This window comes from Lithobates pipiens, unplaced genomic scaffold (assembly GCF_037356315.1).
Source record: "Lithobates pipiens isolate NorthernLeopardFrog02 unplaced genomic scaffold, aLitPip1_a1.2 Scaffold_1, whole genome shotgun sequence".
NCBI classification, from domain to species: Eukaryota; Metazoa; Chordata; class Amphibia; order Anura; family Ranidae; genus Lithobates; species Lithobates pipiens.
The window spans coordinates 130199563-130221232 of NW_027507685.1; the positions used below are offsets into that span (position 1 = coordinate 130199563).

The 21670-nt window shown below is 42.1% G+C and overlaps 1 protein-coding gene across 2 annotated transcripts in view; it reads left to right on the forward strand.

Annotated features, from left to right (window-relative positions):
• Positions 1-21670, forward strand: part of PNPLA7 (patatin like domain 7, lysophospholipase) — a 620671-nt gene that overhangs the window by 387350 nt on the left and 211651 nt on the right. For both annotated transcript variants that reach the window (XM_077476726.1, XM_077476735.1), the window contains one exon: positions 15704-15853. In XM_077476726.1, coding sequence (XP_077332852.1) covers positions 15704-15853 — 150 coding nt within the window. The remainder of the gene's footprint in view (positions 1-15703; positions 15854-21670) is intronic.

The following is a 21670-nucleotide window of genomic DNA, read 5'->3' on the forward strand; positions in this document are numbered from 1 at the left end:
TTGGCTGTTTTAATAGGAAGTATTTTTTTCCTAACCATTTCATCTAATAAAGTGGACCTGAATTCAAAAAGTTAATAAGTGGTATGTTATCGGGAACATCGAGAAATGGTAATTGTCCTTCAGCCCTACTTATTAAACATATAAATTGGTTCATTTATTTGTTAAAACTAGAGAGATTTAAAAAAAAAATGTTCCTTTGCATTTTATTTCATAGTAAGTACCGTATTTATCGGCATATAACACACGCCGGCCTATAACATGCACCCCAAGTTTGGGGGGGGGGAGTTTGAGGAAGAAAACTTACATTTAAATGCCCATCAATGCAACCTTGTCAGTGTCATTTGCAGCCTTGCATTGCATTGCAGCCTTGCATGCTTGTCTCCTTGCCATTTTAAAATTGGCGCAGCCGAGATACAGAGCAGATGTCCTGTGTATCTCGGCAGCGCTCGTTCTCGGTGGCTTTCGGCTATTTTTGGCCCTTCTCGCCTATTTTCGGCCGCACTCGTACTTAAAAAGCCGCTAGAGAGCGGCAGAAAAGTTTAGGCAGGGCGGGTGATCAGCCTATAACACGCACCCCCGATTTCCCCTTGATTTTAGGGGGAAAAAAGTGCGTGTTATACGTCGATAAATACGGTACATCTTCCAACCATCTTGTCTATTAAAGTGCAATTGAGTTCAAGAAGTAAATATGTGTTATGTTGTATAGAACATTTAGAAATATTGATTGTGCTTAAGCAGTACTTTTAAAGTTTTACCATTTTGTCTAGAATTCCTCCTGAAATACAGTGCCTTGAAAAAGTATTCATACCCCTTGGACTTTTCCACATTTTCTCATGTTACAACCGAAAATGTAAATGTATTCTATTGGGATTTTATGTGATAGACCAACACAAAGTGGCACATAATTGTGAAGTGGAAGGAAAACGATAAATAGTTTTCAAAATCTTTTACACATAAATAAAGTCTTGCCACAGATTTTCAATTGGATTTAGGTCTGAACTTTGACTGGGCCATTCTAACACATGAATATGTTTTGATCAAAACCATTCTATTGTAGCTCTGGCTGTATGTTTAGGGTCATTGTCCTGCTGGAAGGTGAACCTCCGCCCCAGTCTTAAATCTTTTGCAAACTCTAACATGTTTTCGTTTAAGATTGCCCTGTATTTGGCTCCATCCATCTTCCCATAAACTGACCAACTTCCCTGTCGCTGCTGAAGAAAAGTATCTCCACAACATGATACTGCCACCACCATGTTTCATGGTGTATTTAGGGTGATGTGTAGTATTCATTTTATGCCATATAGTGTTTTACTTTTAGGCCAAAAAGTTAAATGTTGGTCTCATCTGACCAGAGCACCTTCTTCCACATGTTTGTTGTGTCCCCCACATGGCTTCTTACAAGCTGCAAATGGGACTTTTTATGCCTTTCTTCTTGCCACTCTTCCATAAAGGACAGATTTGTGGAGTGCACGACTAATAGTTGTCCTGTGGACAGATTCTCCCACCTGAGCTGTGGATCTCTGCAGCTCCTTTAAGAGTTACCATTGGCCTCTTGGTTGCTTCTCTGATTAATGCTCCTTGCCTGGCCTGTCAGTTTAGGGGGACGGCCATGTCTTAGTAAGTTTGCAGTTGTGCAATACTCTTTCCATTTTTGGATGATGGATTGAACAGTGCTCTGTAAGATGTTCAATGCTTGCTTTTTTTTCTTAATAACCTAACCCTTCTTTACCCACTTCAATACTGGACACTTCCCCAATTCTTGCCCAGACCAATTTTCAGCTTTCAGTGCTGTCGCACTTTGACAATTTGCATGGTCATGCTACGTTGTAACCAATAGATTTTTTTTATCATGTTGTTCCCACAAATAGAGCTTTCTTTTGGTGGTATTTGATCACCGCTGGGTTGTTTTTTTTTTTGCTAAACAAAAAAAAAAAAAAGTTTTGTTTTGTTTTTGTTTTTTTGTGCAATAAGTTTTTACTAGAAGGTGGTGAACAGTTTTGTGGAGCACTACTGGGTTGTAGTGCCACTTTGTCAGTAATATATAGTTTACTTCTGCTGCTCTCAAGGTGATGGAGGAGATATGTGATAATTGAAGTATTGTAGAACGTTGAATGTCCTATAGTGAACTTTGGAATTCCTGTTCCCATTTGGCTAGGAGGGTTTGCTGAGCCACAGGGCATAGAGTCAATAGAGCTTGATAAAAGTACGAAATGGGTTTATCAGTTGGTTGGTCCCCAACAAGTATACTCTCCACTGGGTTCAGATCTGTTCCTGACCGCAGTGGGTGAGGGAGAGACTTAACAAATTTCGGGAGTTGGTGATACTTCCATTGGTTCATAAATGAGATCGCTGTCATTGGTAGTAATGTGGATATCGGTAGGATACCTGTGGCCATAGCCACTTGGTGTAGCATTAGAGGAGTGTCGGAGATCCAATTGCTGAATCTAGGGTCAATGTTCCCCCGGCAGATAGTAATCATGACCAGTCAATTACATAAGTGGAGAGTTATAGGGCGTTTAAAGGGTTTATAGGGCGTATAGCGTTTAAAGTCCGGGATCACTAAGCCTCCATCCTTTTTTGGTTTGATTAGCCATTTATAAGCGATTCTGTCTTTTACGGTTCCAGACATATCTGCATATTATAGATTGCACCAGCTTAAAGAACCCAGGGGGAATCGTGTGAGGAATCATTTGGAACGGGAACAGCAGTCTGGGCAAAACGTTCATATTCACAATGTTAATTCGACCCAATTGGGTCCACATTTGTAAATTTGTTGTAATTGAATTCAACAAAGGGATATAGTTCCTACGAAACAAGGAGGCTGAGTTAGGGGTGAGGTGAATTCCTAGATATTTCAGTGAATGAGGCTGCCAACTAAAGGGGAAAGATGGTTTCAACAGTGCGGTCATGCTATGGGAAATCGATATGTTTAAGATTTCCGATTTAGTGAGATTCATTTTATTGTTCCGAATTTAGTAAAGGCAGACATGAGGTCGGGGAGAGTAATAAGCAGTTGGACGTAAAAGAGGATGGTCGTCGGCGTACGCAGCATTTTTATGCTCCAAACTTCCTATTTTGATACCGTGAATGTTGGGGTCATTGTCTACCATCACTAAAGAGGGTTCTGAGGATAGTGCAAAGAGGATGGGGGAGAGGTGACAGCCCTGACGGGTTCCGTTATGCAGATAGAAAGGTTCACTAAGCACACCATTGATCATCAACTGCGCTGAAGGTGATCCCCATCTGTAGTTAATTGAGGCTTCTCTGTGATTGGTTTAAGTGCTCTCCACCGTTCCAAGGTCTCCCTGGCCAAGTCGGGGAAGAAAGACCAGGGCCACTCCATCAAATTCAAGCCTATCTGCCTCTCTTGCTTTCCGCATTATGAGTTTTTTCCTCACAGTAATGGACCCGGCAGATGACATCCCTGGGGATATCAGAGGACAAGTTGCGCAGGCGGAGAGCACGATGCACCCTGTCAAGCTTAAGAGGGTGATCAGCAGGGTTACCCAGGAGGCTGTTAAAGATGCCACGGATGGAGGCCGCAAGGTCATCATCTTTTTTAGCCCCTGGCAGTCCTCTGATGCGGATATTGTTTCTTCTGTTCCGATTCTCTTGGTCATCTATCTTGTAAAGCACCATTCTGTGAGCTATGTTAAGATTACGTGCAGTGGATTGCAAGTCCCTTATGGCTGCTGCGTGTCTATCGAGGCGTTGCTCTGTCTCTTCCACACGTTCCAGCACCTGAGCGAGATCCACTCTCACTCTCGAGAGTTCCTTTTTGATGACCTTCTGCAGGCTCAATAGCTTGGATGCAAGGTCCGATTTAGTGGGAAGACCGCTTACTAGCTCTGCAACTCCCGAGTGTCTGATCGGGCTCCTTTCTTCATCCGAGCCGCCAGAGGATACTGGAGACCGGCGTCTGGTCTTGGGCCCATGACGAGAGGCAGAGCCCGCGCCCGATCCACATGATGAGCGGCCTAGTCCATCTGCTTCTGGGGGTTCTTCAGATTCCACAGCAAAAGAATCGCTTAATGGGGTTTGCAGAGGTGTTCTTTTTGGGCTGGGGCTTACCCGATCTCTTCCCCATGCCGACCATAAGAGTTGGAATGTAAAGAGGCGATCGGTAAAGCTGATGAAGTAAATACCGGCACCAGAGCTCACATGAGAAGCGTCCTCACTGTCTCATGTCCAGGCCACGCCCCCTTTTTGTGTTTGTTATAACATTTTGTAAATAAGTAATTTTTCTCCTTCACTGATGGGCGCTGATAATGCGTCACGGATGGGCACTAGTGAGTTGGTACTGCTGATGCAGCATTGATAGGTGGCATTGATGGGCACTGATAGGCGGCACTGGCAGGATTTACTGCTGGGCACTGATTGGCATCTAGAATGGGCACTGACTGGCATCTTTACAGTTAATACCTGGTGGCCATGGGTGACGTCCCTGGTGGTCCTGGACGGGCATGCTCGGGGGGACTGTGCTGATAATCAGCACAGACCCCACCCCTGTCAGACACGAGTGGAGGAAAACCCGATAAATGACTCCTCTTGTTTACACTGTGATCAGCTGTGATTGGACACAGCTGATCACGTGGTAAAGAGTCTCTGTCAAAAGCTCTTTACCCAGATCAGAGATGCGGTGTGTCAGACTGACACACCACATCGATGATTGCCGTGCTGCGTGCCCCCGCGGGTTATCCTGATCATGTCATATGACGTCCGATCAGGGTAATGGAACCACTTTGCGTACGTCATATTGCTTTATGGCGGGTGGGAAGTGGTTAAACTTCTCCTTTTTATCCCTGACATGTCTGTTGGTTCCTTTGCCTTCATGATGCTGTTTGTTCACTAATGTTCTCTAACAAACCTCTGAGGGCTTCACAGAATAGATGTATTTATACAGAGATTAAATTAAATGCAGGTGGACTCTATTTACTAATTAGGTGACCTTTTGAGGGCAAGTGGTTCCACTACATTTTAGTTAGGGGTATCAGAGTAAAGTGGGTGAATACAAATGCACACCACACTTTTTTGTTTAGATATTTATTTGTAAGAAATGTTGAAAACCATTTAACATTTTCTTCCACTTCACAATTATGTGCCACTTTGTGTTGGTCTGTCACATAAAATCCCAATAAAACACATTTACGTTTTTGGTTGTAACATGTAAAAATATGGAAAATTTCAAGGGGTATGAATACTTTTTCAAGGCACTGTATAGCATCACTTCCTGATATGAATGTGTCTAGGCAATCGTGTTATTACAGCTTTGTAGCTGTATATCTGCATTTTGAGATCCACTGCTGCCTCTACAGTGCCTTGCGAAAGTATTCGGCCCCTTTGAACTTTTCAACCTTTTGCCACATTTCAGGCTTCAAACATAAAGATATAAAATTTAAATTTTTTGTGAAGAATCACCAACAAGTGGGACACAATTGTGAAGTGGAACGAAATCTATTGGATATTTTAAACTTTTTTAGCAAATAAAAAACTGAAAAGTGGTGCGTGCAAAATTATTCGGCACCTTTACTTTCAGTGCAGCAAACTCACTCCAGAAGTTCAGCGAGGATCTCTGAATGATCCAATGTTGTCCTAAATGACTGATGGTGATAAATAGAATCCACCTGTGTGTAATCAAGTCTCTGTATAAATGCACCTGCTCTGTGATAGTCTCAGGGTTCTGTTGAAAGCGCAGAGAGCATCATGAAGACCAAGGAACACACCAGGCAGGTCCGTAATACTGTTGTGGAGAAGTTTAAAGCCGGATTTGGATACAAAAAGATTTCCCAAGCTTTAAACATCCCAAGGAGCACTGTGCAAGCGATCATTTTGAAATGGAAGGAGTATCAGACCACTGCAAATCTACCAAGACCTGGCCGTCCCTCTAAACTTTCAGCACAGACAAGGAGAAGACTGATCAGAGATGCAGCCAAGAGGCCCATGATCACTCTGGATGAACTGCAGAGAACTAAAGCTGAGGTGGGAGAGTCTGTCTATAGGACAACAATCAGTCGTACACTGCACAAATATGGCCTTTATGGAAGAGTGGCAAGAAGAAAGCCATTTCTCCAAGATATCCATAAAAAGTCTCGTCTAAAGTTTGCCACAAGCCACCTGGGAGACACACCAAACATGTGGAAGAAGGTGCTCTGGTCAGATGAAACCAAAATCAAACTTTTTGGCCACAATGCAAAATGATATGTTTGGCGTAAAAGCAACACAACTCATCACCCTCAACACACCATCCCCACTGTCAAACATGGTGGTGGCAGCATCATGGTTTGGGCCTGCTTTTCTTCAGCAGGGACAGGGAAGATGGTTAAAATTGAGGGGAAGATGGATGCAGCCAAATACAGGACCATTCTGGATGAAAACCTGTTGGAGTCTGCAAAAGACCTGAAACTGGGACGGAGATTTATCTTCCAACAAGACAATGATCCCAAACATACAGCAAAATCTACAAAGGAATGGTTCACAAATAAACGTATCCAGGTGTTAGAATGGCCAAGTCTAAGTCCAGACCTGAATCCAATCGAGAATCTGTGGAAAGAGCTGAAAACTGCTGTTCACAAACGCTCTCCATCCAACCTCACTGAGCTCGAGCTGTTTTGCAAGGAAGAATGGGCAAGAATTTCAAAATTACTGCCTCAACATATTGGCACAGTACAGAACAAGACATGATAATTTACGTCAGTAATAAGGAAATTGCTGTGGAGACAATGAACACAATGACAAACCTCTCCAGCAGGGACACAGACCGCAATAAACATAAAAGAGATTCTAATCCTCCCCCCAAAAGCAAAAAAGTCATGCCTTGAGCTACACTTTAATTTTTCTCCCTGCAGTGTGTTCTTTTATTACTTGCCTCCAGGGCTCAAGTTCTGCGGGAACGCATGGGAACGGAGTTCCTGTACTTTTTTCACAACAGGAACTCAGTTCCCATTAGCAGCGTGTCCTGCAAGACTTTGAAGTATGCAAGCTGTGTGGCAGGTGCTACACCAGCAGCTGCCCACACAGCTCGCAATAGTAAATGCCACAAACCTGGCCATTCAGGCGTTGCCAGTAGGAGGCCCCATGACAGCTTCCGCTTCGATCTACCTGTCAATCAGAGCTAGCTGATGGGTAGATCAGGTCTAGGTCTAGCTGATGGGTAGGTCAGCTATTCTGCTCACAGGACATGCAGGGAGAGAGGTGAGCTGAGGGAGGAACATCAGTTTGGGGTGGTAAGCTGAGCACAATACCTGGCAAAGTTTAATGCCAGGAGGGAAGTTTATGTGGAAATATGTGAAGGGTTGGAATAGCAGCGAGTGTGTGTTAGAGCCCTGCAGAGTTTGCAGCCCCCCAAGCTAACATACATCTCCTAAGCAGGAACACATCACTATCTCCCCAAGCATTCTGTCTAGATAATGTGCAGTTAATTTATGACCTTTCCGTTTAAACCTGTGTTATCCAAACTCTGTTCAATGAAAAGTGTAAACTCACAACATAAACACTCTATATACAAAATAAAATTCCCCAATAAAGATCAGAACATGATGTTCACATTTCCATGGAAGCACAATTGAATGATGCTGATTATTCAGAGAATTACCATATTTATGTTTATTGAGGATCGTTTTTTTTTAATGTACTAACAGTTAAGCTTCATACATACAATACGAAAATTGGATGAAAAATACCACTTTTGAAGTGTTCGTGCATATGAGCGTATCATTTGTTTTTTTTTGTTTTTTTGGTGGGGGAGTGGATCTTGGGTGGGAGTTCCCACACTTTTTTTTCCCCAGGACTTGACCCCTGCTTGCCTCACCAAACCTACAAGTGATTTCAGTGGAGGGTGTAGAAGGTGGGGGGAGAAAGAAGCATGAGGCCAAAGCTGGCTAACTGGAGGGGAACAAGCCTTAATGCTCGTTCTCCTACAGCAGACAGCTGTCTTCTTGGTGGTTACCAACAGAAATTGTCCCCTAGTCTGGCTGAAAATGGCAGATTGTCATGTTTATGTGTACTCTAAGCTAAGTGAAACCTTTATTAGCAGTATCTTCCAATAGCAGAAGAGAGAATTTTAAAGCTTTTCAGAAAAGCAAAAATTATAGGCTATAGCTTTTGGAAGGTACCGTATATACTCGAGTATAAGCCGAGATTTTCAGCCTCTTTTTTGAGGCTGAAAGTGCCCCCTCGGCTTATACTCGAGTCACCGCTGTCTGACTGCTCGATCAGCGTATCGAGCAGACAGACGGCGGACATTAAAATTCAAAAGCCGCGCCTCCTTCTCCGCCTCCGCCTGTGATAGGCGGAACACTGAATTTCCCAGCAGTCAGTGTTCCGCCTATCACGGACATCCGTTCATTCTCATACTACGGACGAGTATGAGAGGATGTCCGTGATAGGCGGAACACAGGCTGCTGGGAAATTGAGTGTTCCGCCTATCACAGGCGGAGGACGGAGGCGCAGCTTTTGAATCGTAGAATGGCCGCCGAGAAGAGCGGCGATCCATCGGCACGACACGGGACGGAGGAGGCACGGGACACCGGAAGGCACGGGACACCGGAAGGCACGGGACACCGGAAGGCACGGGACAGAGGAGGCACGGGACAGAGGAGGCTCGGGACGACGGCGGCTCGGGACGGAGGCTTGGGACGCAGGTAGGCTGGACACACACACAAGGCTGCACGGACACACACACACACACACACACACACACACACACACAGGGATGGATGGATGGATACACACACACACACACACACACACACAGGGATGGATGGATGGATGAATACACACACACACACACACACACACACACACACACAGGGATGGATGGATACACACACAGGGATGGATGGACGGACACACAGGGATGGATGGATGGATGGATGGATGGACACACACACAGGGATGGATGGACGGACACACACACAGGGATGGACGGACACACAGGGATGGACAGCCATGTCTCACCCTCGGCTTATACACGAGTCAATACGTTTTCCAGTTTTTTGGGGGTAAATTGGGGGCCTCGGCTTATATTCGGGTCGGCCTATACTCGAGTATATACGGTAATTAATATTATTATTATACAAGATTCAGACGCCAGCAGTTTGCACAGTGCTTTACATTATAAAGGGAGACTGTACACTTAGGTGTGTGCCTGGGCACACTGTAATCATCCCATGTGGCGCTGATTCCCCCTTCCTGTCTCCCTCTGCAGTGCTGTCAGCTTCTCTCCTCTTAGGAGTGGGGAAGGGACTGGTAAATATTTAATTAACCAACACCTATTTCTGAATGAACACAATGAGTGATCTGTAATGATCCCTCCTATCTTCATTCTTTAACTGAAGCATAGTAAACTATGTTTACTGTGAGCGGCAGAGAAAAGAACTAGGGGTTCTCTGTCCTCTGTTTCTTTCTCTGTTTTAGAAGTGAGGCATCAGAGGTCTGTTTAGACCCTTGATATTTTACCAAAGCCCCATAATAGGGCTCCTAGAAAAAAATGTGAAAAAATAATATTGTAAAAAAATAATAAAAATAAAAAAACGTCTGACACTGTCCACTGCCCTACTGACACCAATCTTTGCTATACTGACATCGTCAATATACGCACATGTGTGTTTGTGCTCTGGGGTGTAGACCCTAATGCAATAGGCTGCACACAACAATGACAGTACAGTTACAATACAATTCAATACAGGAGGGTTAGGAAGGCTCTACTCCTGAGAGCTTACAATCCAATAGGGAGGGGCACACGGAACACAAGGTAATAAATATGAGGGGTGAGCTGGGGGAATTAAAAGTTAATTGAGCAGATTTAAAATGTTCGCTTTCAAGAGTTCTCAGCTTTCTTCTTCAGTTATGGCATCATACAGATAACGGCAAAATTGCATCAAAGAGCAAAAGTATACTGAACCTACAAGGATACAGAGCAGGCTAGGCAAAGCATAGTGTACAGTAAAGCTGGCCGTACACAAATAGGGGTTTCTTTATTAAAGACAAATACACTGAGCACTTTGCAAGCCAGTTAAACTCGTTTCCCCCAGAGCTTAGTGAATGTGGCGAAGCTCTGCTGTTTTCCATCATCCAATCACGTGCAAGCAAAATGCTGTTGTTTTTTAATTTCCCTTGCACCATATTGGCTATTCTTTACGAAGTGAAGCTTCACTACATTCACTAAGCTCCGATGAAAATTAGTGCAACTACACTTCTAAAGTTCACAGTCTATTTATCGTTAGCAAATCGACCTCATAGATTTTAATTTTTTTTAGTTCAGCCTGTGGATGAATGAAAAAAAAAATTAACCGAATCCTCTATTCATGCTAAACAGCACAAATGGGCAAATTTTCCCTGCCAGCTATTGTATTCCCAAAAAACTTGAACAGTGTCCGATGCAGCTGCTGTTTGGCACACAATTTTCCACCTTGCTCCTTCGTTCGATGTCAGGCATGAAGATACAAACCGGGCCACTCATGGAACAAAATTTGCTCTGTGTATAGCCAGCCTAAATCTCAGATCTTTTATTTCATATGAGAATAAATATCAGAGGGACAGAAAGCCCAGATCAAATGGCTGTTCTTTGATATATCTGCCTTATGTCTGTGGATTACTTGGAAATCGATTGTTTATTTTGCTTTCTTCTGTTTATGCATAGATTAACATTTATTGTACAACACTGGAGTTTGTCAGTTTTGAAGGCAAATGATAGCATAATTATTATATCTGTAATTTGTCCCACAGTTAATGCAACCACTCCATACATTGAAATGTTATTATAACACCCCATTGTGCGCAGTAAACTGCTTTTTAATGAATAAGGTGATAATCCGGGTTTAAGTTGATGCTGTTTAAAAGGCAGGGGATTACATCCCTTGAAATATTCCATGAGATGAGAACGGTAAGAATGTTTTTATTTAAATATAAAAGACACAATTGAATGCATCTTTGTAATCTCATCAATATATATATATATATATATATATATATATATATATATATATATATATATATATATATATATATATATAACACAAGCAATGCAGTATCCTTACTTTGACCTGGTATGAGCCTCTTTCAGTCCCTGTACAGCATGACTAGAATGTGCAGAAACAGCACAAGGAGCTAATCCAGTCATATGCTACAGGAAGCATACTGATAAAAGCAGCATGAGTTGCAGAGTGATGAGCGGATCATTGTGCTGCTTCTCTTTTCACTTTCCAGGCTTGAGTGGTTTCGGGATGACCTGGGCTCAGAGGTAGTGAGCTGAATAATAGGCCATAAAGCTGAAGACACCAAGCAGCAGAAGAAAGTACTACGGTACAAGGGAGTCTCCTGATTGACCTAAAGTGTTGCTAAACCCAGGACTCTGCATTCCCTATGTCTGATCTCCCACAGTACACAGAACATGAACATTAAATTATTTTAGTAAATATAAACTGCTTAATACCTTTTCTCATCAGCAGTGTATAGCAGTCTTGTGACTTCTATCAGTGTCTGGTTAAAGCTTGTAAGAGGAGTTTTCATTCTACTCTGACTGTCCTATCAGGCTGCATGACCCCTGACCATCTGGAGAGTGCTGATTGGCCTTGTACCGATCACATGCACCCTCCCAAGAAAAAGAAAAAAAACTCCCTAGCAATACACACTGAAGTGAGCATGTGCAGAGTGATTCAAAGCTCTATTCTATCAGGAGATGGATCGGGGACATTGGAAGAAGGGGAGGATCAGAGAAGATGGGAGCAAACAGCTTTTTTACACAATGCGGGGTATTAACCCCTTAGGTTCCACAGCAAGTATAACAAGCATGCTTTACTGCATATACAGACTGCTTTTTCTGTTGTGGGTTTAGTAACACTTTAAATACTGCAGAAACAATGGTTTTGTTATTTAATCTTTTAATGAGCTATTCATTTTTAGATTGCTATTTTTGGCTGGACTTTTTCTTTACCTTTTTATGACTATTTCCCATCTTTGAACGAGTGACTCCAGGACAAACCAGGCATTGAATAGACAGTTTTAGGCGGGGTGGCCCTTTATCAACTACTTCAGTCGTCCTGTAGAATTTAGACTTTTCAATTAAGTTAAATCTCTCCACTGTTTTACAGCCGCTGGCATAATGATTCAACTGTAACAATCCTGACTTTGTATCATGATCCAGCATTTTTTTTTTCCCATCTCTTTTCTATCATGACTCCAAATCTCAGTTTCCTTTTTGTAGGTTCCCATGGAGGGGGCTGGTTTTGTTTCATAAGAGAAGCAAATGTGCCGAGACTGAATTGCAGTTTTTTTTTATTTTTTTATTTCTCTCGTGCTGCTGACGAAAGTGTAAAGGTATCTTATTGAAAGGATTCCCAGCAGGCCCATAGCAGAAGCGGAGAGGTAGAAAGAGCTAGTCCCTCAGCAGAGGCCAGGCCCCCAGCCTCCACCGAGCCTTTTCATGGCTGAGGACGTGCTGCTTCCAACAATAAACACATTGCATAACCGCAGCATATTGTGAAGGATTTAGTCCCCGATATCCATCAACTCCACAAATCTAGATTGGTTCTTCAGATAAAGACACCGCTGCTTCAGTTTTCAAAGCAGACAATACCGTATTGAAAGATTTAAAGGGCAACCACAGACAAATAGCTGAACACATTGTGGAACCACATATGTAGGAACACGTTTCTCTGCCAAAAAGACTTGTACTGTAATGTGCATAATGTTCGAATCTGCCCGCTGTGCTAAATTCACAACATAGAGGATGACGTTACTATCCAGAATCTGCAGTTCTGCAGCTGATTTCTGGTAACTATACTAACTGAGCCGCAAATGGACTTTTAAAGGGATGCCTACTTTATATGAACTAAAGGGTTTTTTTACTACATAGATTTAACTAGGAATATACTTTGACTATATCATCAATGACAAACCTCTTGTGTTAAAAGTGTAAGTGAATCCAAAACTTTTTTCCAGTTTTGGAAAGTGCTGGGGAGGATTAAAGTCCACATTCAACATCCTGTCTTGCGTTATCACTCAAAGTCTGTATAGAAGGGTGCATAGCCAATGGTGGGACCAGTTAGATCCAAATTAAAGAAATAGGTAGCATGCCCTAAACACTGTCCATGCATCTTTCTATCCTGACTTTGGGTGATGGTGCTGGGCAGGATGCTAAATGTTCCTTATTTTGGCTATGATTGTCACCAGTACCCCCAAAATATTTATGATGCCCATTCTTGGGACAGTCATACAGTGTTTAGTTCCTCTGCTGGCTTGCTGTTAAGTTTGTTGGCAACATGCACCTTTTCAAAAAGCTTGTAACGATTGTTGGGGCATACTGGAAATATTCAGCTGCCTTTGCACTTTGCTAGGCCAGTATTTTTCAACCAGGGTGCCTTGAGGTTTCTTCAAGGGTGCATTAGCAAAATGCCTCAAAACTTTGTTTCACATCGGTTTTTATTTTACACCATTTCACCTTTCCAGACACTGGCATCCTAACAACCAGTAATGTCATCAGTGTTGATCATCTGCATAGCATCCTTGTTTGACCCCCCTCTGCCCCTCTCCATCAACACTGGGGTCACATTAGCTGACTGATCAAGAGAAACTGAGGGATAGGAGAAACACTGGAATCCTAGTCAGTACTAGTCTGTAAAAGTGTATTTGCTTTGAAAAAATAAATCACCTCTAATGTTGGGTGTTCTATGTGTGTCGATGCCGCCACATTATGTAAAACTATTAAAGTTGTTTTTTTACATTTTAGAATTGGGTGCCTTGAGGCTGTCCATGATTTTAAAGGGTGCCTTGAGATTTATTTATTATAGGCCTTATAATAATATGTTATTATTAATATGACTTTGGGATGTAAAATTTCTGGTCTGTAGTTGAATTCTTGGCCAACGCCGGACCTTTTACTGTGTTCAGCTATTGTTTTGTGATTTTATAAAACTTAATAAAAATGTATTGAAACCAAAAACAGATATTACAGGCAACTAGCATGCAGCCTTTAAACGTTGATTTTTTTGTCAATTAACAGGCTTAGCCATATAATCTAGAAACTAGTATGCAGTTCATAAATCACATCATCTGAGTCTTCTCAGAAGGCTTGTGCTTCATGACAGGTTTCCATAAAGTGTATCTAAATCCCAATTTTCTTTTTTTTTAATTGTGTTATGAAGAAAGTATTGAATACCTGTCACATTTTTATTTCTGTAGTTTTAGCACTGTCACTTGGATATAAAGTGGTATGTAATAAAAAAAGAAAAAAAAAAATACTGACAGGTTCTAATTCTTCCTTATGTCCAAAAAAAAAGTATGAATGTTTTGTCTTTCAATATACTTAAAATTTTAAAAGATCTAAAATGCAGGGGATGGCAGCCTCCATAAGGAATTTTGATGATTTTGTTTGTATATATGTTGATATAATAACTCTTTTGGTACATTAAAGAATATCTAAAGCTAAAAACAGAAAAGTAATATATGGAGTTGCAAACAGACATGTTTGCAACTCCACATGCCCATGCTCGCCAGGAAGCTGACACTCTGCAGCGCTAATCACAAGTAGTGAGACATTTCCTGATTTGTGCAGCTGTGGATCGGGAAATGTCTCACTGCCTTTGATTAGCGTTATGGATTGTCAACTTCTTGGAGGGCACGTGGAGCTGCAAACACACCTGAGCCCATCTTTATCAGCTTTCCAAATTATCTTTGTGAACTACAAAACAGCTCCCCATGTGATGGACAGGAGGTGGTGTTTTATAGTCCAAATCAGGAGAGCAGCCTAGAGAGACAATGCTGCGGCTTCATAGATGCAGTACAATGAGTGGACATTGTTGCCTTAGTACACAAAAGGATTAATTTGCTAAAAACTGGTAAGTGCAAAGTCTGATGCAGCTCTGCTTGCAGTTTTTTATTTATTTTTTGTCAATGCATAATTGAACAAACTGAAGTTTAAAGCGGATTGGCTATCATGCACAGCTACACCAGATTTTGCACTTTCCGGTGTTAGTAAATCACCAAAAAAGTATGTTACTGGCAGGATCACTAGATGAAAAAAAATTCTGAATGAAAGAAAACTAATGTGAGCACCACATCTATGGACTGGTAAGCTGCAATATATATTATATTTTTGGTCTTTGGTTTTAGATGCATGTTTATTTTAAGCCTGCAGTTAAAGTGGACCTTCAGTCATTTTTCATCTTTCCATCTATTAAATATTCTGCCCTTGTTGTTTTAACTTTGGATAGTAAAACATTTTTTTCTGCCAGTAAATACCTTATACAGCCCACTTCCTGTTTCTTGACTGGTCATTAGCCTAGGTTATGACATCATGCACAGCGCGCTCTCTGTCCTGAGTTTGCCAGGAAGCGAGGGGGGATGAGTCATAAGAGGGCTTCAGCTGCCCACAGTTAAAATGGTTGCAGCCAGACTCAGTGGAGGGAGATTTCTGCAGCATATTTGGCAAGTACAGAATCACAGTATATATAAAATAATATGCAAATGGTTGGCGGGAAGCTTCAGAATGGCAAAGATGTCTTTATTACAAATTATGTGAGCAGACTGCAGTTCCTCTTTAACAAGGTCAGCTCAAACAGATATGTAGTGGCATAATGTAATGATCCAGAGTTTCAGCTAGATAAATTAATATGCAAATCTTGACTTGCAGTGGCAACCTATGTACATCACACCTGACAGTACTTTACCAGTGGCTTCACTATTTTCCTAATTCTTTCATCAACAGGTCACAGTCTGGGGCTTCATACCACTGGCAACAAGTGGGATTCTGGCAATCCAGCCAGCAACCTCTCAACAGTAGCCATACTGCCAGTATCAGAGGATGTACCGCTCACGGCCTTCACATTGGAGTTAAAACATGCCCTGAGTGCAGTTGGTGAGTGTTTGTTTTTCTTCTCGCCTGTCTAGCCAATGCAGACAATTAACTTCTCACCCTTTGGGGACAGTGCAGATTACTGCTACCCTCCTATAAAAAAGTATATGATTAGCCCACTCCTAGTCTGACCATACCCAAAGCAATTTTTATAACTGAGAGATTGAAATGATTGAGATAACCTACCATTACTTCGATCAATTTAATGGATTGAAATAGAGATGAGAAATTGAATCAAAATTCTGAGTAAATGATCGAATTTCCACATGTATGGCCAGCTCAAGTGTTAATTTCCTCTTCCACTTTCTCCCTCCAAAACATACAAAAATAAATTCTTACCATGTGCCTTTATATTTTTTATTTAAATATACAAGATATTTTGAGTAACACCTCAAAGCTTAAAACTCAGCTTTTTAGTTTCTAGCCATGTGAGGAAAGGATTAGAACCTTTGCTGGGTTCTTATTTCTGTTTAAGCAACCACCCTGCCACAAATTACGCCCTGTGTAACACTGTGGTGTTTTGGATCTGAACTAGAACAGCTCGGTATCTTTGTTTCTGTCCCCCTGGCCAAATTAATCCTCAATATAAAAGTGTGAACACTTGAAGTCAAACACTGACGCAGACAGAGTTCAGTATTCAGATACTTCTCCTTTTTATTTCCTGAACTCCGGCTGATATACAATGAGCCAGATATCTTACTATCAAATCAAAAATTAGATGAAAGACCGCGTGTACAAACCACAAATTATACATATTCATTATTGTGACGGAGTATAAGCTTTTTAGCTGGGTCATGTCTAAAAAAGGGAAAAGCAAACTATGGTAGCTAAAATAGGGTCTTGTTTTCAGCCCCTTCATCCTCTTGGGTGTAGTCTCATGTTGCCGAAAACAGGCGCAATCTTCTTTTTGACGTTGCTTTTTTTAACCCTTGCAGTTTCGTTCCACATGAAGGAAGAAGCTGGCAGACATCTTAATTATGATTAAATGAGTATGATTAAGGTTGATGGCTGATAGTGAAAGATAAGCACTTATATCTATAAGAGTACCAGAAATAGGCATTTCACTTATGACACACATGATCACATCCATTATAGTGGCACCGGGGCAGTAATTAAGGAGGGATTTCCGCAAATGGAATAACAGGCAGCAACACAAATCTGACAGATTATAACTCCCCCACGTTATCCAGCACTGGATAGTTTTGACTGGCGTTACAATTTTATCAGTCTGTATTGACAGCTGGGCCAAGCCACAAATGGAGACAAATCGTGAAAGGATGAACAACATAAAGGTTGTTGAGGGAGCTCTGATTTATATGTGTATCTTGCATCCCTGCAAGGTGGATGTAGACATTTTCTGAGCTGCGTCATTTACAACTCTTTGGTTACTAGAAACTGATCACTGTTGTCACAGACTACTTTGCTATCTGTGTCCATGCCACAGAATGGTTGCCTTTATAGGTGAACAGTTTTACTCTTGTACCATACAGTATGTACCAAAGATTATAACCTAGCTAGACAAATGTTGAGGCTTTGTTTGTATTAACATCCAGGGAAGTGCATATACTGGATTTTGGGCCCATTTGTAACTTAACTGCGGTACGGTTATTTTAATGGGCTGACATGGCACCAGAACAAAAATACAGATATGCACTATTTTGTGACAGGGCATTGAAATGCATGTGCATTCACTTTAAAAAATGATCATGCAACTTACCGATGCATGTATGGTGTTTTATGTGTGTTGCGGTAACTTTCACATTGATGCATAGGTAATGGTAGACCCTAAAGGTAAACTGTAGGTTTTTTTTTTGGTTTTATAAACTGATCTTTGTTTTTTTTTTTGTTTTTGTTTTTTCTTTTTTTTCATTTTTTTTTTCATTACCCTTTTGAAGGCCTTATTTTCAATATTTCAATATTTGGGTGTGAAGCACCCAAAAGCATTGATTAGAATGCTCGGTATGAAAGTGTGCTAGTCTTGTTGGAACCATATACCACCGAGTAAGTACTGTGAATGCTGTTTCAATCACAAGTACATTAACAGAGCGTAGAGATGGAAGACCAAACTTGTTTACAGTCATCGGGTGTCTTGTTACCATTGAGATCACTCTCCCACTTAGAAACCTAAGAGTGGAATAACAGCCTTTAAAATGTAGAGTTGTGAGGTATATTATAACCAGTTTAGGAGCAAGAGATGTGTGGTGATAGATATTATTATTATCATAATACAGGATTTATATGGCGTCGGATATGTTCAAAAGTCACTAGCTGAGCAGTTAAGTCTTTACTTGCAGCTAAAGAAGTAAGCCAATATTTGATCTGCAGGTATTAGAATTTTTTTGTGTGCGTAACTACATTTTTCTCTAATTTCAGCCTAACTGTATATGATATGTCTATTAATAAACACATATATGTAATGAAATGTATGTGAGATTCACCACTGATATGTCCCAGGTGATCCCAAGCCAGAAGTGGGTGAATGGCCTATTTTAAAATAAAAGTTTAATATAAGGTGCTTCCACAATAGATTGTAAATACTGTGAGCTGTTTAATAGGAAAGCCCAACGATGCCTCCTTACATCAATGAACTGTCTAACTGTAAATCCCTATAAGAGAAGGGGGCAGATTCAGATGTAAGTTTTGTGAATAGACATAATTAGCAGGTGATCAGATTACATGGGCTGTTCACAGCATAACAATAAATACCTTGATAGAAGTAGAGGAGAGTAGCCTTGAGTGTCACAATGCAAGTAGTAAATGGGAAATATTTCTAGTCATTATTCATGTGTATACAGGTAGGTCCATATATATTTGGACACAGGCACAATTTTTGTTTTTTTCAGGTATTTCCAGTGACCAGTATGAGAGAGTGAGAGTGATAACACCGGAGACCTTGTAACACTAACAAATCACATGACACCGGGGAGGGAAAATGACTAATTGGGCCCAATTTGGACATTTTCACTTAGGGGTGTGCTCACTTTTGTTGCCAGTGGTTTAGACATTAATGGATCTGTGTTGAGTTATTTTGAGGGGACAGAAAATTGACACTGTTGTACAAGCTGTACACTCACTACTTAACATTGTAGCAAAGTGTAATTTCTTCAGTGTTGTCACATGAAAAGATATAATAAAATATTTATAAAAATGTGAGGGGTGTACTCACTTTTGCGAGATACTGTACATCTTGACCCCATATCTGGCACGTTTGCTGGGGAGAAACTGTTTAAACACAAGGTGGCCAAGAACTTTAATCAGGGACTCATCAACGCAGACATCTTGATCAGGAATAAACAAGGCTTTGAATTATCGGTTGAAGTGGTTTACGAGGGGCTGAATTTTGTGGAGCCGATCGTATTCAGGGTCACCCTGAGGACGACAGAGTTCATTATCGGTGAAGTGCATGAACCGCAAGATTTGCTCGTATTGAGTCCTGGCCATGGCAGCAGGAAAGGTCTTAAATTCAGGAACTGTTAAAGATTTACAGCCAAATTCTCTGGCAAGGGTCAAATTTGGATTTGTGGTGATAAATTGACCAGCATATAAATTGCTTTGGTCCACAATAGATCTTTACAGATCTTCTGTGAAAAACAGCTTGTAAAAGTCAAGGGAAGTAAAATCCGCTGTTTCCACCTGAATTCCGGGTTGGCCCGTGAATGGGGGAAGTACGGGCGCTGCAGAAGTGGTGGGCTCCCAATCAGATCTGAAAATACATCCGGAAGAAGCACTATAGGCCTGTGTTGGAATTTTTGGTGGCTGTGAGGCACTACTTGTGCTAACCACCGCACCAGCTTGAACTGCACTTATGGGACTCGCCACGTCACCAAGTGGTATTGCAGTGCTGGTTTGTCTATGACCAGGAGGTACTAGGTCACTGGTGCTTGCCAATTCACCATAAGGTTGAGCGCCACTAGTACTGGCTCTCTGCTACATAAGAGAACTGTGCGGTTGTTGCACTTCAGCAACAGAAGAACGGGGTTGGATATGCCTGACCTTAGCAGGGACCACTACTCCATCGTCAGAGCAGTCTGTCAGTGTGCTGCTGCTCTCTACAGGTTTGTACAGTGAGCCTGAATCAGATTGTGATTCTGACAGTGAGGCTTCCCCTGCGCTCTCATCTGTCATGCTCAGTATCCTGTAGGCCTCTTCACTAGTGTACCTTTCGTTTGACATTTACAGGTAAAAGTAACCTGGTTGTCAGACTGCTTGAATCACTACAAAAGAAATTAACTGTTAGTGCTAGCAGGGATCAGGCGTGACTCTGCTAACATGCTAATGCTGCAGTTTTGTGTGCTGTGTTTTGTAAGGTGACAGTGATCTTCTGATACTGCACTTTAGGTGGGTTGAGCTGGGCTGGGCGGAGGGGCTAAACACAGGTGCTGGCAGGTGTCTGGGCTGATCCTGCTAATGCTGCATTTTTGGGAAAACTATACTACTGGGAACGTTAGTATAGATCTGATCAGATCAAAGATATTGATCCATTCAAACACTATACTAGTAAGGGAGGTGAATGGTGTGTGTTGCCACTACTGGAAATCAAAGGGTTAAAATCTGATGCTGTCTGGGATTGACGCTAACACTAACTGACCCTGACACCTAACTGATGTCACCGGTGACACTAATACAGTGATCAGAAAAGAGATCTGTACACTATACTAATGATACAGTGACAGGGAGTGAAAGGGTTAACTTGGGGGTGATCAAGTGGTTAAACCTTTTTGGGGAAATATATGGTGGCTACCCTAATGCTATACAAGACTAACAATGACTAGCTAACTAGCTTCACTTGTGACACTAATACAGCGATCAGAAAATAGATCTGTACACTGTACTAGTGACACTGTAACAGGTGGTGAAAGGGTTAACTTGGGGGGGTGATCAAAGGGTTAAACCTGTATTGGGAAATATGGGCGGTACCCCATACCTAACTGGGCTTACCACTAACTGCCCTAATGCTGTTTAGTGTCATAAGTGACACCAGTACAGTGATCAGTGAAAAATCTGAATACTGCACTTGGTGACACTGTGACAGTGAGGGAAATGGTGAATGGGGGTGATCAGCAGTGATGTAAGTAACTCAGTTAAAATAAATGGAGTTACTTAACGCAGTTACTTTAGAGGGTAACGAGTAATCTAACTGATTGCCGTTCCCATTACTTGGGCAGCGTTACCACAATTACATCTACCATCCGGGACCAGGTAGACGGGACTAGCGAGGGAAATGAATGCCACCGCCTCCATCGGCGAGATTGACACCTCGCGAGCCCTGTTGCCTGGTATGGATTTAAAGAGTAACCCCTACGCCGAATAAACGGCGTGGGCGCCCCCCCCCCCAAAGTCCTTAGCAGACCCTTATCCGAGCATGTAGCCCGGCCGGTCAGGAAAGGAGGTGGGGACGAGCGAGCGCCCCCCCCCCCCCCAGAGCCATACCAGGCCGCGTGCCCTCAACATGGGGGGTGCTTTGGGGAAGGGGGGCCCTGCTGCCCCCCCACCCCAAAGCACCTTGTCCCCATGTTGATGAGGACAAGGGCCTCTTCCCGACAACCCTGGCCATTGGTTGTCGAGGTCTGCGGGCAGGGGGCTTATCAGAATCCGGGGGCCCCCAGATTCCGGCCCCCTACCCTATGTGAATGAGTATGTACCCCTACCCATTCACCTGGGGAAAAAGTGTTAATAAAAAAAACACAACACAGGTTTTTAAAGTAATTTATTAATCAGCTCCAGGGCAGTGACCACGCCCCATTCCTATATAAGTGATCACGCCGCGGTCACACAGCATTACAGTGGGAGAGAGCATCGTGTCAACATGGGAAGAAGAGG